The following is a 26338-nucleotide window of genomic DNA, read 5'->3' as shown; positions in this document are numbered from 1 at the left end:
AAGGGTAGTTTGAGTTTTTGTTCCTGCAGCGGCGCGCGCACCGCGCCCGGCAAGTGTCGAGCGTCCAGTTTCTAATGTCGAGTGTCGAACGTCTAGATTCTAATGTCGAGTGTCGAGTGTCGTGTTTCTAATGTCGTTTGTCGAGTGTCGAGTGCGAGTGTCGTCTTTCGAGTGACGAGTGTCGAGTGTCTAGTTTATAGGGTCGAGTGTAGAGTCTAGTGTCGAGTGTCTAGTGCCCACGGGCCACGCAGGCACAGCGCGCGCGTCACCTGTTCCACGAGGCGCAGATGTAGATGGTGGCGGCGACGGCGGCGACGAGCACGACGGCGGCGAGCCCGATGAGCGCGGCGGGCAGCGCCTCGGCGAGCGGCGCGGGCTGCGCGGGCGGCGCGCGCGCGGCGGCGGCCTGCAGCGGCGCGCGCACCGCGCCCGGCGAGTGTCGAGTGTCTAGTGTCTAGTGTCTAGTGTCTAGTGCCACGGGCCACGCAGAGCACAGCGCGCGCGTTACCTGTTCCACGAGGCGCAGATGTAGATGGTGGCGGCGACGGCGGCGACGAGCACGACGGCGGCGAGCCCGATGAGCGCGGCGGGCAGCGCCTCGGCGAGCGGCGCGGGCTGCGCGGGCGGCGCGCGCGCGGCGGCGGCCTGCAGCGGCGCGCGCACCGCGCCCGGCGAGTGTCGAGTGTCTAGTGTCTAGTGTCTAGTGCCACGGGCCACGCAGGCACAGCGCGCGCGTTACCTGTTCCACGAGGCGCAGATGTAGATGGTGGCGGCGACGGCGGCGACGAGCACGACGGCGGCGAGCCCGATGAGCGCGGCGGGCAGCGCCTCGGCGAGCGGCGCGGGCTGCGCGGGCGGCGCGCGCGGCGGCGGCAGCGGCGCGCGCACCGCGCCCGGCGAGTGTCGAGTGTCTAGTGTCTAGTGTCTAGTGTCTAGTGCCACGGGCCACGCAGGCACAGCGCGCGCGTTACCTGTTCCACGAGGCGCAGATGTAGATGGTGGCGGCGACGGCGGCGACGAGCACGACGGCGGCGAGCCCGATGAGCGCGGCGGGCAGCGCCTCGGCGAGCGGCGCGGGCTGCGCGGGCGGCGCGCGCGCGGCGGCCGCAGCGGCGCGCGCACCGCGCCCGGCGAGTGTCGAGTGTCTAGTGTCTAGTGTCTAGTGTCTAGTGCCACGGGCCACGCAGGCACAGCGCGCGCGTTACCTGTTCCACGAGGCGCAGATGTAGATGGTGGCGGCGACGGCGGCGACGAGCACGACGGCGGCGAGCCCGATGAGCGCGGCGGGCAGCGCCTCGGCGAGCGGCGCGGGCTGCGCGGGCGGCGCGCGCGCGGCGGCAACCTACAGCGGCGCGCGCACCGCGCCCGGCGAGTGTCGAGTGTCTAGTGTCTAGTGTCTAGTGCCACGGGCCACGCAGGCACAGCGCGCGCGTTACCTGTTCCACGAGGCGCAGATGTAGATGGTGGCGGCGACGGCGGCGACGAGCACGACGGCGGCGAGCCCGATGAGCGCGGCGGGCAGCGCCTCGGCGAGCGGCGCGGGCTGCGCGGGCAGCGCGCGCGGCGGCGGCCTGCAGCGGCGCGCGCACCGCGCCCGGCGAGTGTCGAGTGTCTAGTGTCTAGTGTCTAGTGCCACGGGCCACGCAGGCACAGCGCGCGCGTTACCTGTTCCACGAGGCGCAGATGTAGATGGTGGCGGCGACGGCGGCGACGAGCACGACGGCGGCGAGCCCGATGAGCGCGGCGGGCAGCGCCTCGGCGAGCGGCGCGGGCTGCGCGGGCGGCGCGCGCGCGGCGGCAACCTACAGCGGCGCGCGCACCGCGCCCGGCGAGTGTCGAGTGTCTAGTGTCTAGTGTCTAGTGTCTAGTGCCACGGGCCACGCAGGCACAGCGCGCGCGTTACCTGTTCCACGAGGCGCAGATGTAGATGGTGGCGGCGACGGCGGCGACGAGCACGACGGCGGCGAGCCCGATGAGCGCGGCGGGCAGCGCCTCGGCGAGCGGCGCGGGCTGCGGAGGCGGCGCGCGCGGCGGCGGCCTGCAGCGGCGCGCGCACCGCGCCCGGCGAGTGTCGAGTGTCTAGTGTCTAGTGTCTGGTGTCTAGTGCCACGGGCCACGCAGGCACAGCGCGCGCGTTACCTGTTCCACGAGGCGCAGATGTAGATGGTGGCGGCGACGGCGGCGCCGAGCACGACGGCGGCGAGCCCGATGAGCGCGGCGGGCAGCGCCTCGGCGAGCGGCGCGGGCTGCGCGGGCGGCGCGCGCGCGGCGGCGGCCTGCAGCGGCGCGCGCACCGCGCCCGGCGAGTGTCGAGTGTCTAGTGTCTAGTGTCTAGTGTCTAGTGTCTAGTGCCACGAATACGCAGGCACAGCGCGCGCGTTACCTGTTCCACGAGGCGCAGATGTAGATGGTGGCGGCGACGGCGGCGACGAGCACGACGGCGGCGAGCCCGATGAGCGCGGCGGGCAGCGCCTCGGCGAGCGGCGCGGGCTGCGCGGGCGGCGCGCGCGCGGCGGCGGCCTGCAGCGGCGCGCGCACCGCGCCCGGCGAGTGTCGAGTGTCTAGTGTCTAGTGTCTAGTGCCACGGGCCACGCAGGCACAGCGCGCGCGTTACCTGTTCCACGAGGCGCAGATGTAGATGGTGGCGGCGACGGCGGCGACGAGCACGACGGCGGCGAGCCCGATGAGCGCGGCGGGCAGCGCCTCGGCGAGCGGCGCGGGCTGCGCAGGCGGCGCGCGCGCGGCAGCCTGCAGCGGCGCGCGCACCGCGCCCGGCGAGTGTCGAGTGTCTAGTGTCTAGTGTCTAGTGTCTAGTGCCACGAATACGCAGGCACAGCGCGCGCGTTACCTGTTCCACGAGGCGCAGATGTAGATGGTGGCGGCGACGGCGGCGACGAGCACGACGGCGGCGAGCCCGATGAGCGCGGCGGGCAGCGCCTCGGCGAGCGGCGCGGGCTGCGCGGGCAGCGCGCGCGCGGCGGCTGCAGCGGCGCGCGCACCGCGCCCGGCGAGTGTCGAGTGTCTAGTGTCTAGTGTCTAGTGCCACGGGCCACGCAGGCACAGCGCGCGCGTTACCTGTTCCACGAGGCGCAGATGTAGATGGTGGCGGCGACGGCGGCGACGAGCACGACGGCGGCGAGCCCGATGAAGCGCGGCGGGCGGCGCCTCGGCGAGCGGCGCGGGCTGCGCGGGCGGCGCGCGCGCGGCGGCGGCCTGCAGCGGCGCGCGCACCGCGCCCGGCGAGTGTCGAGTGTCTAGTGTCTAGTGTCTAGTGTCTAGTGCCACGGGCCACGCAGGCACAGCGCGCGCGTTACCTGTTCCACGAGGCGCAGATGTAGATGGTGGCGGCGACGGCGGCGACGAGCACGCCGGCGGCGAGCCCGATGAGCGCGGCGGGCAGCGCCTCGGCGAGCGGCGCGGGCTGCGCGGGCGGCGCGCGCGCGGCGGCGGCCTGCAGCGGCGCGCGCACCGCGCCCGGCGAGTGTCGAGTGTCTAGTGTCTAGTGTCTAGTGTCTAGTGCCACGGGCCACGCAGGCACAGCGCGCGCGTTACCTGTTCCACGAGGCGCAGATGTAGATGGTGGCGGCGACGGCGGCGACGAAGCACGACGGCAGCGAGCCCGATGAGCGCGGCGGGCAGCGCCTCGGCGAGCGGCGCGGCTGCGCAGGCAGCACGCGCGCGGCGGCGGCCTGCAGCGGCGCGCGCACCGCGCCCGGCGAGTGTCGAGTGTCTAGTGTCTAGTGTCTAGTGTCTAGTGCCACGGGCCACGCAGGCACAGCGCGCGCGTTACCTGTTCCACGAGGCGCAGATGTAGATGGTGGCGGCGACGGCGGCGACGAGCACGACGGCGGCGAGCCCGATGAGCGCGGCGGGCAGCGCCTCGGCGAGCGGCGCGGGCTGCGCGGGCGGCGCGCGCGCGGCGGCGGCCTGCAGCGGCGCGCGCACCGCGCCCGGCGAGTGTCGAGTGTCTAGTGTCTAGTGTCTAGTGCCACGGGCCACGCAGGCACAGCGCGCGCGTTACCTGTTCCACGAGGCGCAGATGTAGATGGTGGCGGCGACGGCGGCGACGAGCCTAGTGTCTAGTGTCTAGTGCCACGGGCCACGCAGGCACAGCGCGCGCGTTACCTGTTCCACGAGGCGCAGATGTAGATGGTGGCGGCGACGGCGGCGACGAGCACGACGGCGGCGAGCCCGATGAGCGCGGCGGGCAGCGCCTCGGCGAGCGGCGCGGGCTGCGCGGGCGGCGCGCGCGCGGCGGCGGCCTGCAGCGGCGCGCGCACCGCGCCCGGCGAGTGTCGAGTGTCTAGTGTCTAGTGTCTAGTGTCTAGTGCCACGGAATACGCAGGCACAGCGCGCGCGTTACCTGTTCCACGAGGCGCAGATGTAGATGGTGGCGGCGACGGCGGCGACGAGCACGACGGCGGCGAGCCCGATGAAGCGCGGCGGGCAGCGCCTCGGCGAAGCGGCGCAGGCTGCGCGGGCGGCGCGCGCGCGGCGGCGGCCTGCAGCGGCGCGCGCACCGCGCCCGGCGAGTGTCCGAGTGTCTAGTGTCTAGTGTCTAGTGCCACGGGCCACGCAGGCACAGCGCGCGCGTTACCTGTTCCACGAGGCGCAGATGTAGATGGTGGCGGCGACGGCGGCGACGAGCACGACGGCGGCGAGCCCGATGAGCGCGGCGGGCAGCGCCTCGGCGAGCGGCGCGGGCTGCGCGGGCGGCGCGCGCGCGGCGGCAGCCTACAGCAGCGCGCGCACCGCGCCCGGCGAGTGTCGAGTGTCTAGTGTCTAGTGTCTAGTGCCACGGGCCACGCAGGCACAGCGCGCGCGTTACCTGTTCCACGAGGCGCAGATGTAGATGGTGGCGGCGACGGCGGCGACGAGCACGACGGCGGCGAGCCCGATGAGCGCGGCGGGCAGCGCCTCGGCGAGCGGCGCGGGCTGCGCGGGCGGCGCGCGCGCGGCGGCGGCCTGCAGCGGCGCGCGCACCGCGCCCAGCGACGCCTGCAGCCGCTGCGACATCCACGCGCGCAGACCACCCGACACCGCTCTGCACAAAACACACTCTTATGATTTAGATAATAAGCATTATTTTTGTAAAACTTAGTTTTTACAAAAACTATTTTTTTTTTATTGTAATAATGCCCAACGTCGACTAGGCCCGAACCAATTAAAATAGAATAAATCATGTAACACATTAATTGTACAACTGCGTTCATGAGAAAGACGTCATGACGCATCAAGCCAAACCACCGTGAATATAAAATAAAAAATGGTATTAAATTCTACTTAAATCAACACCAGGAACCATAGCTAAGGCGCCTTTCTCCAATGGTTAAGCTACAAAGTTATGTAGTTTCTGGTTTTCTATTAGCGTCATCAATTATAGAAAAACGTCTTATCTACGACCCCAGATACACCCGAGTTTATGTCCCCAAGAAAAGTTATCAAGAATGCAAATTCATTACAGAAAAATCGTGTTAAAAACACCCACACTTTACATGTGCAACAAAAAAAGTCCATCAAATAATGTCAAATTACGCCCTAAAAATTACCTCCTTATAAATTATTATATGTATAATAAACTAATTAATACTTACTTTTTCACTGGCTCCGATTCTCTGGTCAATATCTCTCCGGTAACAGGATCGATAAGGTACAACCACACGTCAGTTCCTTTGGTGTCACTTTCTAATGTGCCGTTTTCATCTAGATAATGTCTGGCAGTCAGTTTTTCTAGACCAGCAACTAATTTAGTTTTCTCTTCTATTGCTGATAGTAGACTTCTTGCTTTACGTCGCATCGCTTCAGCGTTAAGGTCCGCCACTTCGACTACTAATTGGTTTTCTTTTTGTAGAAGATTGATCTGAAATGGGCGACAAATTTGATATATGTTTAAATAATAAATCTTGTGGCAACCCTATAATGGAATTAAAGGCACCAAAAAGTATATAAGCGTAATATTATGGCAATATTGAATACAAACTATAAATAAAAGAAAAATCTATTTCTAATTATAAAATATTGGTACAAATTTAATATATTTTAAGTCTAATATCAAAATAAACTCACCACAATAGAAGCCCTGGCAATGTTATAATCCTGAGCAGAATTAGGGTTGTCCCTCGCGGACACGCTAAATTTGAACGGGAGTACATCCTGTGGAACGTTCTCGAACGTCTTTATATTACTGATCACACCTGTGTCCGCGTCTAAAGTAAAGTATTCCTCCGCCGCTTTTGTCCATGAGTTTTTGTGATACTCGATTTTACCATAATCTCCGCTGTCTTTGTCTTTTGCCTGCAATGAGAATTGATCCTTAAGAAAATTATGTTAAGTAATAAAATGAGCCATAAAACACTTATATAAGGTCTAATATTCTATAAAATGTTAAAAAGACTAATTGTTACATTTGGGTTTCAAATAAAATTTATATTTATGAGCAAGGCAACAGAATTGAATATCAATTTTATTATTTTAATTATTACTTATTCAGGCTTAATTAAACGTGTGTACCTTTCTTACCTTAACTTGCAACACATTGGTACCCAAAAGCATATCCTTAGTGATAATCGCGAAGTATTTGTCCTTCGCGCCAACAATTGTAGATTGTTCAGGGAACATAAACACGGGAGTGTTGTCATTCGCATCGGTTACATGTATTTTCACTGTAGCTTTACTACTTTCGGGGTTTATAAGACCTTGTATCGACTCCAGTTGGACCTCCAAAGCGTATTCGGCGAGTTTTTCGTAATCTAAGGAGCTTGTGTTCAAATATATAGCGCAGTCCCTGTCTTCGTTTAATTTTACGTAGAAGATACCTGGTAATAAATTAATTGATTAGCTTTAGAATAATTACCTCCTTCTATAAAGATGCAAAGTGGCTGAATTTTCTAATAAAGTTATAAGACATAGGTCTTAAAGATATGATATAAAATACACGTTTTATCAACAAAAACAAATAATCATTTTAAAACGGTATGAAAGAAAATATAACAACCACTGTTACATAACCTCCGTAACTCTCTCTGCATCTTTCGCTAAATAGCATATATAGTCTAACCAGGAAAATAAAAAACCTCGACATGATTTAAAATAATAAACTAATTTCTTGTATTGATAACAATAACTTTAAGACTAAAACGCAAAAGTGGTCCCTCAAAGCCGATTCTTTATTTACCTGGTCCTCCAACAATAAATAAACATGTCTGAATACAACATTACCTATTTGTGATGATTCAGTGAGTTGACATTTGAGCGGGGTGTCTGGCGAATGTTCGCGCTTGTTCAGTAATGGTAGAACTCTTATTAAAGTTCCATTTGGAGAGTTCTCAGCGACGTGCTCCGTGTATGTCGTGTCTGCGAAACCGAGACCAACCTGGGAACAAATAAAGCTTTTAGCAAACGTTTATTATAGGTAACAAATTAGTAGATTTCAAATGGACTGTATTTTTAATTCAAATTGTTATATCTAACAGCTATCTGTTCTGTACCTAGTTTATTAGACATTTTAAAAAGAAGTCACTATTGCTTTTTATAGTTTTCTTTTTCCTTGACTTACCACGATATAATTTATAATAATATTGTTGTTCATTACTACCCACGGTAATCTGCTCTTCCAGACAGATGATTAGGGAACTTTTTATAGCAAGGTTATGTACCTTAATACAGCAATTTAACCTTTTTCCATAAAATTTTATGAAAAGTCGCTTGATGGGAGATTGATGATGATTTATTTATTTAGAAGAGCTAGCAGTTGTTACAATGTTGCTTACACTAAATAAAAGTAAAACAATATTATAAAATATAACAGTAACACCTTCTCAAGGCAGTGACAACATGCGACATGATGAAAATGGATGATGGGTGAAGGTTGCTTTTAACACTACCAGGGCGTGAAACTAAACCACACTAAACGACAGTAGGTACAAAGAATCTAAAAAGTACATTTTTTTTTTATCGCAAGCAAAATACTCACATCTGGTGGGACAGTTGCCGAATGGCTCACGTATATAGTGAGGCTCGTGACCGATGACATCACAGGGTCGCCTTGGTCGTAAGCTTGTACGTCCACCTGAAATGGATTTAAACATTTACACTCACATACTACGGCCTTTTATCAAAGAAGGGGTAAGTAGAGACGCAAAAAGTGCAATCATTTTCCCCAGTGTGTTTCGCCATATTGAGCACAAATTTCAGACTCCGGGCTGTGTATAAAAATCCAATATCACTGCCCAACCCGTCGATCGAACCCGAGACCTAAGCACTGCAGGCGTACCGTGAATACAACGGCGCCACATTGGCAGTAAAAAATACTCTAAATTATAAATGGAACCATACAACTCAATTTAATTTGGTCGATATGACGTTAGTTACAAGTGGGCAAGTTATCGTTTCCTGAGATTCACAAATGACAAGGCGTAGACCATAGCCTATGTGGCTAACTTCAGACCTGCCAAGTTAAGTAACACGTCTAACGTAGAAAAATCATTCTCAATTGGGTGGATCGCGTTATTGACTCACCCAATATGTAAGCTATCTGTCTGTTTAATTCTAGCGGCCATCAAGCAATGTTTGAAGTGCTGGATCTTTCACTAGTTAGCCATAATAAATTCGCAGTGCTCACCGTATATTCGCTATCAGTCTCCTTCCTCAAGTCGTCGCGGACCCTCAGGACGCCGGAGTCGAGCTCGACGTGGAAGTACTTGGAGGCCTTCCCGCGGCCGACGAGTTTGTATCGCACGCGGTTGTTGGGCGCGGTGTCGTCGGAGTCCACGGCCACGACGGTCTGCACCATGCTGCCGATGGAGGCGGAGTCCTCGATAGTCACCGGACGGATCACTGACGTGAATATAGGTGCGTTATCGTTTTTGTCCTGAAATTAGCAACGAAACACATCGTACTTAAATAATTTCGAAAGTTTGTAATGTTTTTTTGTTCGTCAATATATTTGCGCGTTTTGGGCAAAGCAATATCGACTTTGTGTTCTTTAAAACGGACGGATTTCGATGGAATTTGATTAACAATAGTCCATATATTGGATTAACAATTACTTTTTTACAAACAATACACGAGGACGTCTATACCCAGGGAAATTCTCATGAGCAGAACCGCGTTAACTATAATGGTACTTTTGCTCACCCCTTCGCCTATAAAAAGCTAACTACGTTCTTCAAACTATTAACATACCAAAATTGTTCGAAATCGGTTCAGTAGTTTGGCCGAGAAAACGTAAGAGAGTTACTATCGTATTTTTAATATATGTATGGAGATGAAACTCACATCGACCAATATCTCGACAGTAGTGGTTGCTCCTGGTCCCTGCTCATTGTTTTCCTCAGTGCCTACTATGAGTTCATGTCTTGCCGCTATTTCTCTATCTAGTGCCTTTAAAGTTCTAATTAATCCACTCTTTCTGTCGATGGAGAATAAATCGGTGTCTCCGATCATTATAGTGTATGTTATTTCTGGAATTGTGTCTGGATCTTTTGCCTGGAAATAAGAAATTTGTTAATTCTGAGTTATTTATTTACTACTGAAAAGGGTATAATTTCTTTTAGTACTAATTACTTAGATACAATATGAGCAACAAATTTTGATCTACTGGCTCCCAAAACTACATTCATTCTTTAGTACATGTATGTTGGAAGTCAGTGTTCCTCCAAATGTACAGTGATTACGCATTTTTTGAATAAAAATAAAGATACAAAAAAAAATAAATTTAAAAACAATATTGTATCTAGTCAATACTATCAACTTTACTAAAATTTGTAAAATTATAAAAAAAATATATAAATCCCTTATTAGCAAACATTTTAAGTGGTAATTAAAGAACACTAACCTGAACCTTAACGACGGGGTAATTAGGTACATTTTCGGGTACATGCACGGAGTAGAGCGGCAGTGGGAATACGGGCACCTCGTCGGGCACGTCCTGCACCTGCACGGTGACGGACGCGGTGCCGAGCCGCTTGTCCACGGCGCCGTCTGTCGCCGTCACTACGAACGAGTAGTCCTGGAAACAATTACAAATAATAATTATAATACTTTTTTTTAATTAGTTTTTCGTCTAGGTGAAACTATCAGTTGATTCGACAGTTTTAAAATTGTCATTGTCTTAACGTAGCTTGCTTGTATTGTGATCAATAATGTTATTTTGTGAGTTTATTGTTCCATTAGGAAAACCACATACAAGTAGTATGAGATTAAATTAGGTACAATGCACCGATACAGCAATATTTTTTAGACTTATTCCCTTATTCGTAGACGTTATTTATCTAAGCTCTATCTTTGCTATGATAACAAGTCTGTTTCTCAGTGCTGACGGCAACAAACAGCAAGCTGTCAGATAAACAAAGCTGAGAAACAGACTTTTTATAACAGCAATGCTCCGTCCTTAGATAAATAACGTTTACGAAAACGGGTGTAAATATTTATGTATTAATAATATATTTTATTTTAAAAGCTTGCTAACACATATAATAAAAAGGAAGCCGACAGGAATCGGGTTAATGTCGCCTTCGCCACTATATGTATATACAATCTTACTCACCTTAGTTTGTTCATAGTCAAGTTTCGTAAGAGTACTAATCATGCCCGTACTATTGTCTATGGAGAAAGGTAGGTGCGTTGGTATACTGTAAGTTATCATCGCGTTTACCCCCTCATCAGCATCAGTGGCGTGAACATAACCAACAAATTCACCTGAGACGCCTAGAAACAAAAACATACAGTGATCATTTAATATTTAGGAGAAACTTCAACAGAGGGTTAACCATTACATACTATAGGTACATTGGATTTAATATAAATATTACAAAAAATTCAGTACACACAATCATTTAAAATAATGTTAGATTAAAAATATTTTTGTGAGGGTATTTGCATACACTACACACATACACTACACACACACTAGTTGTAATATAAATATTACAAAAAATTCAGTATACACAATCATTATTGTTCGGACAAAAATATCCTGAGGATATTTGTGACCCTTTTTGCAATAAAATACTGAGCGTTCGATAGACCGAGGCGGTTAGTCATTATTGCGGTTAGACACTCACACCGGTTAGTTATTTGGTGATATCTTTGTAAAAGTATTTCTGTAGTCTATGATAGTTCGTTTTAAACAAAATGGCTTCAGTTTCTAACAATTTAACATATCTCGCATATGGAAAATCGAGCAAATTGAAATGCATTTGTTTAGTTCTCTCATGGTATTTTTTATTTCAATAAATGCTAATGACAATGTTAACATTTATAGAAAATCTTTGTCCAGTACACATACCTTCTTTAACATGAAACAGATACGTGTCTTCGTCGAACTTGGGGTTATTGTCGTTGATATCCGTTACTTTGATGTTAACAGTGGCCGTGCTCGCTAGTTTGCCTGGATCCTCAGCTTTTACCATCTAGAAACATTAATTATATAAAACACCAATCAAGATAACTTGATAAAAATATTTTATTATTATTTTAATAAAGTCGGATCCCGGTTATGGGAGTTCGTTGGACTCCCACACACACAACATCACGCATTTATCCCGGAAGGGGTATGCAGAGGCGCAACTAAGGCTTCCACTGTTTGCCAAGTGTGTTCCGTCCCATGATGTGATAGCGGGCAAGCCTATCACCATATCGGGCACAAATTGCAAATTCTGGGCTGATACTGTGCAGAAAATCCCAAATATCACTTTGTCCGACCTGGGATTCGAACCAAGGACCTCAGAGCTCTGCCATACCGCGCATGCAGTACAACTAAGCGACCGAGGCAGTCGGTCGTTGGACTCTAGTTTTAATTTCTTGCAACTAGTTACACCAACAGCACTAAAAATAGCATTCAATTCAATAACAATAGGTTACATCATATGATATGGGTTACTAACAGGGGTACACAGTTACCACTAACAAATAATTAAAAACTAAAACATAATATTAAGAAGGTAGTCTTCTAGTCTAGCCTGAAATGGGATAAGATTACAAGATTACGAAAAAAGAGACTGACTAGAGAAAATACTCTTGGACAGTATCTTGTTGACTCCCTAAGATTTCCAACTCTCAGTCCGCCCGTAACAGAGTCGCTGCAATCGACTTGTAAGACTTACCAGTTGATATCGCGTAAGGACCTCTCTGTCTAGACTTCTGATGACAGTGATAATGCCGGTGTTTGATCCGATCGCGAACTGACGAAGATCGTTGCCGGATACTATCGAATATGTCACCGGTTCATTTTCTGGATCCTTCGCCTAAAAATATAAAAATATTACTTAGGTATATTTTTCCATTCTTTGTTTTTAGGTTTAACAATATTAGGAATGTTTGATTTTAAGTGTCGAAGAGCAAGATTTTCTAATGATAAAATTAAGCACGAAGAAACTACTATTACATATATATCGATATTATCTTTATTTAGTGATAGTTCTTGCATAATATATTCTCCAAATAGTAGTGAGCAAATATTGTTCTTTGAGTTTGAGAGTTAAACACCAAACCGCACTATGCAATTAAATATCGCTTTTACGGGTCTTAGCGCTCAATCAGACAAGTAATTTGCTCGTGAATTATGTAACTTACAGTAACAGTGGTAACAGTAGAGTTGATAGCAGCGCCCTCTGACACCGGCGCGTAGTAGTCCCTCGCAGTGAACGCCGGAGCCTTGGTATTAGGGCCAGGGGGCCACTTTGCAGTTCCACTATACCCTGGGAACTGAGTCCCTTGGCATCACTGGCTCGGATCGTTACACTGTACTGTTCCCCTGCTTGTAAGCGGCCTGTGCTTGCTGTAATGTCATTTAAGTTTGTTTTAGGAATGTATATTGACAGTCTACGCCAACATAGGCGAACTTACATGGGCTTTCACCTACTGGTTTATATTACGACTAGCTTTTGCCTGCGGCTCTGTCTGCGTGTAAAAGTTTTTCTGCGAAAAAAGTAGCTTAAAGCATTCAGGAGAAATGTAAAAAATCCTTTAAGTAAAAACTTTCAAAATCGATTCAGTACTTCCTTAGATTAGCGCGTTCAAACAAACAACTTCTGCAGCTTTAAATATTAATGTAGAGTATTTTTTCAACTCAACTGATTAGTAATTTTCAGAGACTATACTTAGAGTAAAATTTTGCCCGAGTGTCTTGTTCCAGCGCGGCCTATGTTAATTGATGTAAGCATCTAGTAAAGTACTAACTGCTAAAAGTAGAAAGTCTAGCGCTCGTTGAAGGACGCAATATCTCTTACGTCGATATTATACTTATAGCTTGTTAAGTTAAAAAAATATATTCAAATGTGCTGTTGTGTGTAACGCAACATGCTGTATCACGCTAATGTACCCAATTAAACATGCTTTTTAAACTATCTCAGTGTACACTAAAAACACAACGTGCAAAGAATTGAGTATATTTTAAGAAATTTTAATTACCTTTTTTTGCAGGCAACAAACACAAATTATTGGTAAAGATATTAAAATAAATTATAAAGTACGTAAAACTAAAAATACTATTAAAATATGAGTATAAAACATATTAAAATAAATATATGGTTCTTTTGAAAACTATAAAAACATCAAATTATAATAGATTTTATCTCCAGTACAATATACCTGGCATAAAGAGAATCCAAAAAAACAAAAACGACCTTCAAACAAATACAACAAAGTTCATTTTCCTACCAGTTTTCAAAAGAACCACAGTAGTATAAAAGCCGGCAAACAATCTTCACAAGTATGTGAATCGGTGATTGGTAATAACCGATTAGTGGATTTATTTTTGTACGTAAATGTAGCTACAAACATAGATAGTGTAGCTACAATAATGTACAAAATCCCTCACCAAGCCATAGTGTGCTCAAGTTGTTTGCCGGCTATAATGGTAGTGTGCAATATGTGCTTACATATAACACCCGTGTTAGGGTCTATAGTGAACTTGTTGGCGCCGTTGTTAGACACGTGGTACAGACTGTATGTTATGCGAGCGTTCTCACCCTCGTCAATGTCTACCGCTTCCACCTGCAAGAGAAGTTTTGTTTATTAATGCCTGTGAGGTCTGGTCGCTTGTATACAAGCTGTGGGTAGGTACCACCATAATGTCTACTTTTTTATATGAGCACGACAAAGTGACCTGACTACACCTGATGGCAAGTAGAGTGGGGTCCAATAGACTGTTGACTGACGAGAAATAATTACCCCTTTGCAGTAGACACAATTATGCCGGCCTGTTGGAACCGGATATACTCGAGCTGATCCCAGAACGCGACACACTTACGTACTACTACCGTATAAGGTTTAAAGAACATTGTAGCCAGCGTTAAATACAACGTATATCTGTACGATGTTATTGACTTTTCAAACGCTTTCCACCAACCTAAAGATTTGCTAATTACATTCTAGGTACTGTATAAAAATATCTATAGGCTCCATCCCCCAGTGGTGGTAGCAATAACGTATTTTTCCTTACGGGAAAGTACTCCAATTTTTATCTGCCCTACAACAAATGATTACTATTCTGGCATCATTTAGCTTTACCTATCAAAATAAATAAGATTACTTGTATTACCTTATGGACAGGTGTGGGCTCCAAACTCGCCGGCACAGTGATGGGTGGTGTCTTCGGAATGAATGGCGCGTTGTCATTCTGGTCTATCAAATGTACGGCTAATGAGTACGGCGCCGAAGCCGCGCCGCCGTTGGCTTCTCGAGCTACAACCTGCAAATAATAGAGAATAATCAAGCATTTTTTCTACCATATTAGTCCAAAAGACGGTTTTAGATAAAAGCCTTTGTAAAGGCCGGACAATTTCTTGTCGAGTTACAACCTATCTCAATACTAATCCAGGATTTGCAAAGTGACCAACAGTTACCTGAATTCAAAAAAGAAATATCTCCAAAATTGTGGGCGTCTTACTTAAACGAAATTTTGGAATTACAATTGAATTTTGCAAGTACAGGGACGTCGTTCAATTCCTGGATACCCTGTATATGGCTATACGTTTTTATTCATCTTGAATGTCATATTAATAATAAAAATATATTAAACGCGACAGTCGAATTTCGACCAATAGACGACCGCTAATAAATATAACAATATAAAGTTAGTAAACACACCTGTATTCTAAATTTGCCAGTATTCGGTGGGTCGCGATCAAGCGTCTCATCACTGACCACGAGATAGCCATCTTTGTCGATGTCGAAGAAGTTTGTCGTCAGCTCGAATGTGTATTTCGGCACCGGATCACCAGGACCCTGAAATATATTATTATGATTTAAAAAAAGAATATTACTCTTGGACAAGGGTGCAATATATATCCAGAATATCAAATTATTTTAATAAAAAGATATTATTGGTTATACACAAATTATTATCGGTATCCGATGTTATTATGTTGCTGTTTTATTCAAAATCCATACACATTAAATCAGCAATAGAATATGTGATAATAGAAATAATCCATGTATCTAAGAAAGACTGAATTAAATTCATTAAGACGTGACATTAGTGAGTATTGTTCAAGATTTTCTATATTTGCGCAATGGACTTTGACAACATCTGCCACTAGTTAGTCGTTTATTATTAATTAGCCAAACAACGATTATACTAACCAAATCAGGATCAGAAACTGACAGTTTAATAGGCTCTCCATTGGCGTCTAAGACCTTGGTGCCTTTAGGAGAGTTCTCTTCAACTTGCCCCTCGTCTGATGACGCGGCGACTACCGGCGGACTTGCATCCACCGGCCGCACTGTGATTGTCAACTTAGCTGTAGTGAAACGCTTTGCTTCTGATACTTCCTCAGCCTGAAATCAAGTTGAATTCTATTAATATACTACTAAAGTAGAAAATAATTGACAGCTTTTTATTTGTTTAGTTAAGACGCAAAATATGGTATAATTAAAAACATTTGTAATTGTATAACATGGAGACTTAAAACTACCTAAAAATTTTACAGAATTACGAAGGTGTGTAAAGCCTGCCAACCCGAATTACACCAACGTAGTAAAGGTAAAGGCCCACACCCTTCCTACACAGAGGGACCGTAGCTAACAGTGAGATAATTTATAATAAAATGCGCATATTCTTCTAATTAATTGTGCAACTGGGCTAATGTGACAATATGCGGTATTTCTCTAACAAGGATCTCCAGACCATGAGGAAGGAATAATTTTAGAAAAAAGTTTTTATCTTTAATGTGTTTAAAATAAAAGTGAAATTAATAGGAAAGCTTGAATGTTTCAGTTTTTGTTTGGTGCTGACTAGTTTATTATGTGAAGCAATACTATACTGTTTTGAAAACGTAAATGGTCAATAATGTCAAATAGGTTGTACACCAGAATCTGAACTATGAACCAACATACTTATGGTATATATCAGATTACGACAGACTAAGGCAGTGGTCATTAGTAATGCTTATAGAAAGTCGATATATTTTAGAAGCCCAGACCTTGGGCCATAGGGAATGCGGGCATGGAAGGCGTTGGTTCGTAATGTGAAAGGGCGTGAGAAACAGCGCTATTACCACATCAGGTAGAAAATACGAGAATACTACAAAGATTTGACCCCTGCAAAGTCGTTACTCAGAAACTGGCATTTGTTTGGTAAAATAAGATGGTTTCATGATCTTACAAACATATCAAAAATTAAATATTGATCCAACACTTATCCTTATTTCTTTCTCTCAATTTCGCTAATTACAATAAGTACGAATTCACATTTCATGCATTATTTAAAACTACGCGTTTATTTTCAATATTTACACGAATGTTAGCCATTAAAATAAAACTATTTTTCTGGATTTTATCCCATTTAGTATCCCCCCGTGACCATGAAGGCTGCAAAGTCTTCGAAACGTCAAAAGAAAATTATAATACATACAAAACCGCAATAAAATCCAAAAAAAAAATACTTTTATTTGAATTGAATATTTATCTTTCTATTAACACTTACTTAATTTTTTTATGAATTACCTTAATATCTAGTTGAAACTTCTTAGCAATGGTAGTATCAACAGGAACAAGTTGTCTCACAGCGCCTGTGTTAGGATCTATTGCGAAGTACGTCGCCCAGGAGTCCGGCTCGCCACTCTCAATGCTGTACCGTATCCTAGCGTCTAAAGTATCCATGTCTACTGCTTGGATCTTCTCTGGTTCGATGGTTAGGATTCCAGCTAGTACTCCACTATTGACCTTGAATGTGCGGATTGACAAAATGACAAAGTTGGTATTTATTGTCTCTCTGCTTGTTTGCATGTTTATACACTCGCGCCATAACTACTGCATGCAATCGAATGCAGTTTTCACCGACGTATTACTAAAATTCTAACTTAAAACATATACGTTTATCCTTTTACATGTTACAAGCAAACGTGTTTGCAAATAAAAAAATAAAAAATGTTAGTTATTTTTACCCAAAACAATTTTGTTTATCTAAAGTTGGTTCATCCCGATTAATTAACCAAAAAGAAGATTTCTAAACAATTCTTATATCAGTCTAAGGAATCGGACTTCGTCCAAATGCGGTACATAACAGCAAAAGTCTTTGTCAATAGCAACCTAATAATATTCAATTATAAATATTTCGCTATAGTAACTTACATAACTAGTGTATTCTGGATTAAAGCAAGCGCCTTCGTGTAAAGTGCAGCCCTTGTATATAAACGAGGGGTCCTGATCGTCATCGTCTTGAACAGTCACTGTCATCGTGGTGGTGCTCGAAAGACGTCTCTTTGTATCACGTGCGCGGTCCTGAAATGATAGTTTAACTTCGATCAATTGATCATTAGCCTTTAGGAGATTCTTCCATGTAGTATATTTATCCTTTAATTTTAATCCATTTGGTAAATTAATCATAACTTTCTTTTAATTTTAATCTATTTTGAAGATAAAATGCGACTACACCAAACCTTCGAATGTCAGATATCTGACATTCTTAGTAAAGGCGTCAGGTCAAAAGTACCCTGAACCGGTGAGAATGCATGACAAAAAAAGTGGAGGAAGCGAGAAAAGTATGCCAGAATTGTGCAAAGTGGCAATCCATAGTCTTTGCCTATCACTATGGGACAAAGACGAGATATCATGTATGTATGAAAAAAAATCCAAACAATTCATTGGGAACATACAACAATCTTCGTGATTTAATTCCTCAACTACATTCATTAATTCAGTAGATACTTACAGCAGCGACGATTGTGACTAGATACTGCTGAGTGCGTTCATAATCCAGACTTCTATTAACAGTCACGTGACCAACATGGGGCAGGGGAATCGCGAAGAATCCATAACCATCCGCAGCATTGTTCTTCTCCAATGTGGCGTTATCACCTGGTATAATGAAGTATTCGGCTAGGCCGTTGACGCCGGCGTCCATGTCTACAGCTCTGACGCCTTCAAATATTGTTGTGCCAATTGGTGCTAACTGTAAAGAGATTGATAGTTTGTAGTCTTGATAAAGTTGATAAAGGATTTATATTGATTGATTGAAAGGTTGATAAAGGATTATTTATTGTAGTAATTAAGTAAATTTTGTAGCTAAAATTATTCGTGTTGTAATTGTTAACCACTGGACTGTTTTTGTGAAGACTGTTCTGCCCATTTCGGTAGCTATATCTATATCGGAGCATTTCAGTTTAAATATTTTACGATTCTTAAGAGGGTTGTACATTATCATTTTAATTTTAAATTTATTTATTCCTAATTTTGCAAATATATGAAATCATAAACTGTAGTTTATACCTTAAACTGATTTTAAGAAGTAGAAAATATGGATTAGTATGATAACTTCACAATTTTATCACCATAAGTATATCAATAAAAAGGTAACTTGTACAAAATCAAGGTAGGTAATATTTAATCCTTGTCAATACTAAATTGGAAGCAAAACAAAATACCGTAAATCCACATAACAGATAACATAACGTTTATGGTTACTCTCAATACTTAAAACGGTTAGCGGTAGATAATTGGAGGTTACAATATGTGGTATACTGTATTTCTGTGAATTGTACAGTCTATTTGCATGTCAACGTTTCTTACACTAGTTAGACCGAAACAGAACATTCTAGGCGCGTGTTCTAGAAATGTCCCTTTATAGATTTGAACGATTCTTGAAAGCTATAATTATGTTTACTATCTCAACGCGAATAGACATTGAAATAAAACTGTTATTACGGATTTTGTCGCGGTTTTTATATTATTATTTTTTCTCGACGTTTCGATGACTACAGCTTTGCGTGGTCCGCCTCGTGACCACGAAAGCTGTTTTATTTCTATATTTACTATCGTTCTAGAAGCCGTATTTTCTAAGTTAAGTCACAAGGGTTATGTTAAACCTTATTAGTATTAATCGGTTGACGATTGTGATATGTATGTAATTTAGGTCTTCTAGAGAAATTATATTGCATTGTATTCATGCGTATTTTAAAATGTAATAAAGGACGAATAAGTTTCTGGAAATGGAAACTTATTAAACAAAACAACATCAATTGAGGTCATACGTCCAAAGAAATTCTAAATATAACCTCTAATACAATTTACTTAAAGTTTAAAACCCACCTCGGAGACGCTGGCTTCATACGGCGTCCCTTGGAATATAGGCGCGTTGTCGTTGATATCAGACACTCTGACAATCACCGGTATGGTCCGCCTCTTCTTCGTGGCTTTCACCTGACAAACCAACTATAAACGGATTCTATTAATTAATTAGCCGTCACAATTTGATCGCGATTAATAGCATGCAGATTTCTGATAGGTTTGCGACACTGGAAAGATAAATCATGGCGAAAATGATTCTAACCCGTTGATATAAAGCTGATTTTAACTTAAAGATTGTTTCAAGATAAATATCGTTCTCAGCTACTGAATAGTTAGATGACAGCTATATATTAATTTAGGAAATCTAGTCGGAACGGCAATTAATCTTAATAAATAATGTTATGTAATCCTACCAGTTTTTAACATAGTTTCGTAACTTTACTGATTCCTTAAAGCGATATATCACTGAAAGAAATTCATTCCTTAAAGCTATTTTGGAGCACGCTAACAAATCATTCCAAATAATTGAAAATAAACTTTCTGTCGAACTGTTTAGAGTTTCAAATACCAATTACCTGAAACACCATATGCGACAAATTGTCAGCGTCCCTATCAAGCGGCTGCAGCAGCTGCAAACGCTTTCCATCAAGCTGAAACAGCGTTGGGCCCTTAGGGAACACCGTGGATAATATCACATCTACATCTGGCTCCCCCACTATGGGAAGGTCGGCTGGTATCGTGCTTTGGTTAACCTCTGCAAGAAATAAAACCTCTATGAAATTTCTTTTGCGTCTAGACGCCTTATTCAGAAAATAGTTTTTTTTATGTTTTAGCTATATAATTATTATATGATTATTATATTATATTATATATTTTAGCTATATTATTATGTAAGCGGCGATAGCCTAGTTGGATATGGAACGGACTGCCGAGACGAATGTCCGCAGGTTCAAATCCCAAGGGCACACACCTCTGACTTTTCTAAAAAATCATGTGTGTATTCTTTGTGAATTTATCGTTCGCTTTAACGGTGAAGGAAACCATCGTAAGGAAAACCTGCACATCTGAGAAGTTCTCTATAGGAATTTCGAAGGTGTGTGAAGTCTACCAACCCGCACTAGGCCAGCGTGGTGGACTAAGGCCTAATCCCTCTCAGCAGTAGAGGAGGTCCGTGCTCAGCAGTGGGCAAGTATATAATACAGGGCTGATATTATTATTATTATTATTATATAATTATATTATCTTCGTTTAAACGAAGGGAACTTGGATGAATGCCATATAGACCTTATAAATTACAAATATAACTAATGAACTTACGGTCTCCTCTGCTTTCCTCAATGTCAACTATAATACTAGACTGTCCAGTTTCCACCTCACATGGACCTATAACAATAAAAAAATCACATTATTATAAGTTGGAGACAATGAACCTATTATTAGCTTAAAGTATAAACTTAATTATAAATCGCAAGTACAGCCAACCGATTAACTGGTTAAATAAAATAAACATCTAGAATAAGTACCAACTTAATGACGTTTAAAATAACATTATCCGTTTAATTACATGCTGTAATGTGTTTTAGTAGCATCGAAGACTTCACAAACCATAAAGTAAATAATTGTATTACGTCACGCCCACAATAAAGTAACCAAGCCTCGGAAAAAGCAGACCACTCTGACTTTTCACAATTGCGTAAACAAAGCCGCGGGCAATAACCAATAAACAATCAGGTACTAGGAAGAAATACTTTCTCAATACACAGGAGTTTAAGATAATGGAATATCGTGTAAAACTAACAAACGTTCATAAATAACGGAATCGACGGTTGCCGCGACAGCGCTGTTCGTTAGTTTCCACTAATTAGTTAGTGACGTTTCTAGCTTTTACTTGTAGAATTTACTTAATTGCAGTTACATAAGGAATGATGGTCAATCATTATCGTTTATATTATCTTATAATGGTGTTCTAACCTTAATGAGATACGAGAAAGGGCACGATTGCGGGTAATCAAGACTATGAGAATATTATTAGACTTCATACTTGGTTTGATCGGCTCATTGGTCCACCGATTGATTGCTGTTAGATGTGTAGGGCTCGTTTGCGTCTTTTTCGCTTTCGTTATCAAGATTTACTCTGACTAATCCTAAAATAGGCAGCAATGGCGTCGATATATCCTGATTCCTACTGACTTCCGTTTTATGTTTTGGGTGATACTAAACTAAATATTTTATAAGTCATTTATAAATTTAAAAAGTATTAGGTTATGAACAATAATAATAGTTTGAGATAATCCGCTGTCTTTGTTTTTGCTTTCCATCAATCTGAGCGCGATATGTTAACTGAGGCAAAGATTTGATACCTCGGTTTCCCTATTGAAAAATTTTACCCTTCGCCACAGATAGGCAGCAAACACATGCGATAGCTAATTAATCTCTTAATATTTTGATGAGAACCGAAGTTTATAGATGTAAGTCTAAAACCAACAGTAAAAGTAATAATAGTTACTTATATAATTTCGTTAAAAAAATCGATGATCTGTAATTAAAATAAAAGTAATCAAAATCATTATCCTTCCTTCGCCGGGTAAAAAGAACATATGAATACAAATTAATAAAATAATCAATTTAATAACCAGTTAATCTGAAATAATAAATTAACACTTAACTGAATTCGTTTTTATAGTTTTCCGATAGGTTTTCTATAAGAAGTCGTAATTGAAATTCAAAAGGCCCTCCACGTCGTGTTCTTAAATGTAAGTAATAGTTTACAACTGACAATTTATTTAATTATTGATACCATTCGTAGCTGTAAAATCCATGATATCTCGATGATTATAACGGTATGCTAAAAGCCAAGTGTTTAAAACATGCCATAAAATTTGTTGATCAGTTTTAGTTATAGAGTAGCCGTTGCCGACGGCTCTCGTTGCGTGGTTCGCCTATTTTGTAGATGATAATATGAATAACCCAATATTAGCGGTCTAACAAAAGCCAATAGTAGTAACTTTGCTGCGACAAAAGTAGATTTAATCTTACTTGTAATTTGATTTGCATATACGTGATTGCAATTGTGGTCATAATGAAACAAATATCACGATAAAGCTATATCATCGCCCCTCAATCCTTTACCATCATGAAATACCAATAACACATTAATTCTAGAAACATCCATAACATTTTATTACCTACAAACCTTCTATTAAAACGTTTATGAAATGTCAAAATTATGACCCACCTAATCGAGCTTGATCGAGCAGATAAGTGAAGTAATGACCCCCGATTAAGCTTCAACAGGCCTCATTGTCATTAAACAATACCGTGATTACATCTGGTGTACAAAGCAAGTAAATTCCTTACAAATAGGTGCGCCTGGGAAACTTATTACCATGCCTCGTAGGTTATGATTTGAATATTTGAGAATACATCAGACGAAGGCGATTGAAATGGATTGAATCTACAAATAATTAAACTGTCATGGTCTAATGTTTCGTGGTATTATGTTATTGTAAACTGCGCTCTATTATATTGCAATTAGCATAGACAAGAAGCATTCATCATCTTCAGACCAAAATTGGCCATATTATGCAAAACACATGTTCTTCAGAAAGAGAAAGGTAACAGTCATAACTATAGAAAGCTTAGCCGTAAAAGATGGTGTTAATTAGTACACGTGGACTTAATAAGCATATGTATTTTCATTTGGTTAAACGATACGGCAATGGCTACTTGTTCAACCCTTATATGTAATGTTACAATTAGAAAGCACAGTTTTAAACTTGTTTCGGTAGCTATATTGGATTCTTGAAAATCTCTTGCGTGGTTCTGATCATTAGCTTTGCATGCAGCAATTAATTTGATAATGGTCTTTGCAATAACAATAAATTGGCCATAGTTCGAAAAGGTGATTCAGTTACGTTGGCTTTCTTGTACGTAACTTATGATGAGTATAAAGATAATATTAGTGATGACTTAATTAGTGATTTTTTATTATTTTTGTATTTCATGCAAATTTTAAATGTTTATAATACTTATAGACATAAAATATAGAAAAGATAAATAAAAATCTGCGCAACAAAAATAAAAAAATATTTAATATTAAATTTGTAATATTAATCTTACGTGCTACCGACTACATCAATAACTTATTAGGATGCAAATGAAATATCAAAGTTAAAGTTAAAGTTAAAGTTTTAGTTAAGGGAAATTGTCCTACTATTTAACGCTACAATTTCCTACAAAAGAACTTAACAGTAATAGCAGCAAAAACTAGATACAATAAAAGCTAGCGGAATTAAAGGAAATGAATGTGCCGGTTGAGAGGTTCGCAAAAGCGATAGAGTTATAGCGACGGATGTGACTGGTTTTCCGGCCTCCCCCGATAAACAAAGGTGATCTACATTGGAATTTTCACAGAAAACAAATTCCCGTTTGTATCCAACGACGCTTAGTAACTAGACTTAACGCGAATATACGTCAAGCGATACATCTATTGGCGTTCTTTCCTAACGTTATTTTGATATTTACCAAAAGGCGTTGCTTTAAATTTATTGAAGATAAAATATCATTTTTCAGATACTTACATAAATTTAAGTTTAGATACTTTTGGACTTAAGTTTATAAATGATATATAACCTGAATATTGATTCCATAATTCCTTTAAAATGAAGCGTCACCGGTATGATAACAAAAGCATCGTTCATCTAAAGACGTGATTAGAACGAAGATAGTAAAATCAAACCCAACTGTACTAACTAATACTGCTGCTTTAAGTAACTGAAACGCGGCAAAACATTTGATCAGCAATGCAAATTCCAGTCAACATGTTAATGTTGTTATCAATGGGAAACGCAATTCTATTCGCAACCATATAAATGTAATTGCTTAAGCGATATCATTGTGAGACAACGTGTGCTAAGCTATCCTACGTGGTTCTCTTTCATCAGAATGAGAATTAGTTTAATATTATGATCGGGTTTAGATCGCTACGACGTATTTGGTATGTTTTATTGCTTAATAACTATGCTATTGTTTATTAAAATCAAAAATTTGAATTGAATGAGGACCAATTAAGTTTCTATTTTTGTTACTATTCATTTGGATTTTAAGGACATAGCTATGTCTATATTCTGTAGAATTTATGAATTAGAATATATAAATCAATTAAAAAAAAACTATTGATTTCGTAAGACACTGTTGCGGTATAGGTGATGATCGTCATTTATAAATGGTACTTTTTCTTTTAAACTGATTTTGTCTGATTTGACTTATTCCTCCAATTGCTCGAGAAAAATGGTTTTCACACAATAAAATGCGGATTATTAATCATGTTTATTTATAATAACATCAATAGACCATTGTATCGCGTGTTTACAAACACCGATAAAAGAGTAATGAATGAATGTGCATCGCGTGTGAAGTCATGCACAAAACTGCCGTTTACTATTGTGTCATTGTTGCTACGATGTGCAAGGGCGAGGTCACATTCATCTGATTAGTTTTGGGAACTTGCCTTTATGTTTACATTGTTAACAAAACTGATAATGGAATTGTAGATTTATCTAGAAATAACAATTCTTTGTCATTTTAATGTGGAACGTTTTGTGAATGCTTATGAATATTGTAAGTTATAATTTGTTGTAGATAAACAAAGATTTCTCCAATAAGAAGTACCTCGTAAATTATGACAGTAAAGCGAATTTCGAAAATTATACAAATAAATTTGACTTAAGAAACGATACTGCCAGCTCGGCTAAATAAGCTAATAACATAAGTTAGGCTAATTAGTTTACCGGTAAGCGAGTATTTGTATAAATTACACAAAGTATTAATTAATTTTGTTGCTAAATGAAAGGAACGTAAAGGAGGTCGGACTTGATATTGTGTGGGATGTCGCGCAAAAGGTACTTGGTATTAATGGATGAGATATGCCAAAAAGACTATTTGCCGATTTCAATCAACGATTCCAATCCATTTTCAATATATCTCAAAAATGGATCAATACGATTTTTTTTTTATTATTGACATGCTTTCAAATGACATATTTTATTTGGTTCATTTTCGGATACGGATGGATGATTAATATTACGATTGCTTATTGAAAACGGCTATATAAGATGCCTAATCTCACGTGTAGTTTACAAAATAGATGATTAGGAATAAAGATTTTTTGACATGCTTACAAATGACTTACTTTGATTGGTTCATACTCGGATACAGACTGAAGACTAAGATTTGGATTGTTTATTAAAAACGACTGTATAACGTGCCGAATCCCACGTATAGTTTAATTTGACAGTCACTTATCAGAATAGTTACGAGTAAGATGCTATATTATGAAAAATTGTACTATAGTTCCCCTATTCTTAGATAAAGGAAATATTCAGTTTAAGAATATTGATGAAAATACTTACTTATAACAAATTTGGTATAGCACGATTATTGTTAATGACTACCAACTATAATCTAAATATAACTTGTTTAAGATTGCATGAAAATGTAACGTAGAAATAATAATCGTTTTATTTGGATGGTCGAAACAAAGTCGCTGTACATTGTACGAGTTAATGCTATATAATAAATAAGTTATAAAATATGTAGGGTAATATTGGAAGTAAAAGGTGAAGGAAAACATCGTGAGGAAACCTGCATACCTGAGAAATTCTCTATTAGGAATTTTCGAGGGTGTTACATTATTATTATATTGGAAGTAGTTACCGCTTGTGCTTAGTACTAACCTGGTGTAGCTGTCGCCACCTGCAGAAGGCTGAGAAGCAGAAACCACACTGGTAGTCTTCCATGCTGGATCAGCGCGCTCCACCGCGCCATCTCA

At 42.6% G+C, this 26338-nt stretch overlaps 1 protein-coding gene across 1 annotated transcript in view; it reads right to left on the bottom strand.

Moving 5' to 3' along the window:
• The window catches only part of LOC115448037 (cadherin-99C), a gene marked incomplete at its 5' end in the record, with an annotated part of 29821 nt that extends 3483 nt beyond the window's left edge, over positions 1 to 26338 (bottom strand). The window contains 25 exon segments of the mRNA XM_037441026.1: positions 4829 to 5044; positions 5595 to 5860; positions 6067 to 6294; positions 6520 to 6815; positions 7219 to 7372; positions 7973 to 8068; positions 8621 to 8869; positions 9277 to 9486; positions 9836 to 10009; positions 10547 to 10707; positions 11288 to 11411; positions 12105 to 12245; positions 12574 to 12672; positions 12675 to 12778; positions 13881 to 13995; positions 14543 to 14692; positions 15091 to 15228; positions 15586 to 15780; positions 16948 to 17166; positions 17575 to 17724; positions 18155 to 18394; positions 19531 to 19653; positions 20085 to 20263; positions 20827 to 20892; positions 26244 to 26338. Coding sequence (XP_037296923.1) covers positions 4829 to 5044; positions 5595 to 5860; positions 6067 to 6294; positions 6520 to 6815; positions 7219 to 7372; positions 7973 to 8068; positions 8621 to 8869; positions 9277 to 9486; positions 9836 to 10009; positions 10547 to 10707; positions 11288 to 11411; positions 12105 to 12245; positions 12574 to 12672; positions 12675 to 12778; positions 13881 to 13995; positions 14543 to 14692; positions 15091 to 15228; positions 15586 to 15780; positions 16948 to 17166; positions 17575 to 17724; positions 18155 to 18394; positions 19531 to 19653; positions 20085 to 20263; positions 20827 to 20892; positions 26244 to 26334 — 4184 coding nt within the window.

This window comes from Manduca sexta, chromosome 21 (assembly GCF_014839805.1).
Source record: "Manduca sexta isolate Smith_Timp_Sample1 chromosome 21, JHU_Msex_v1.0, whole genome shotgun sequence".
Taxonomy (NCBI): Eukaryota; Metazoa; Arthropoda; class Insecta; order Lepidoptera; family Sphingidae; genus Manduca; species Manduca sexta.
The sequence above is the reverse complement of the archived record's forward strand: the minus strand, read 5'-3'. Positions and strand labels throughout refer to the sequence as shown.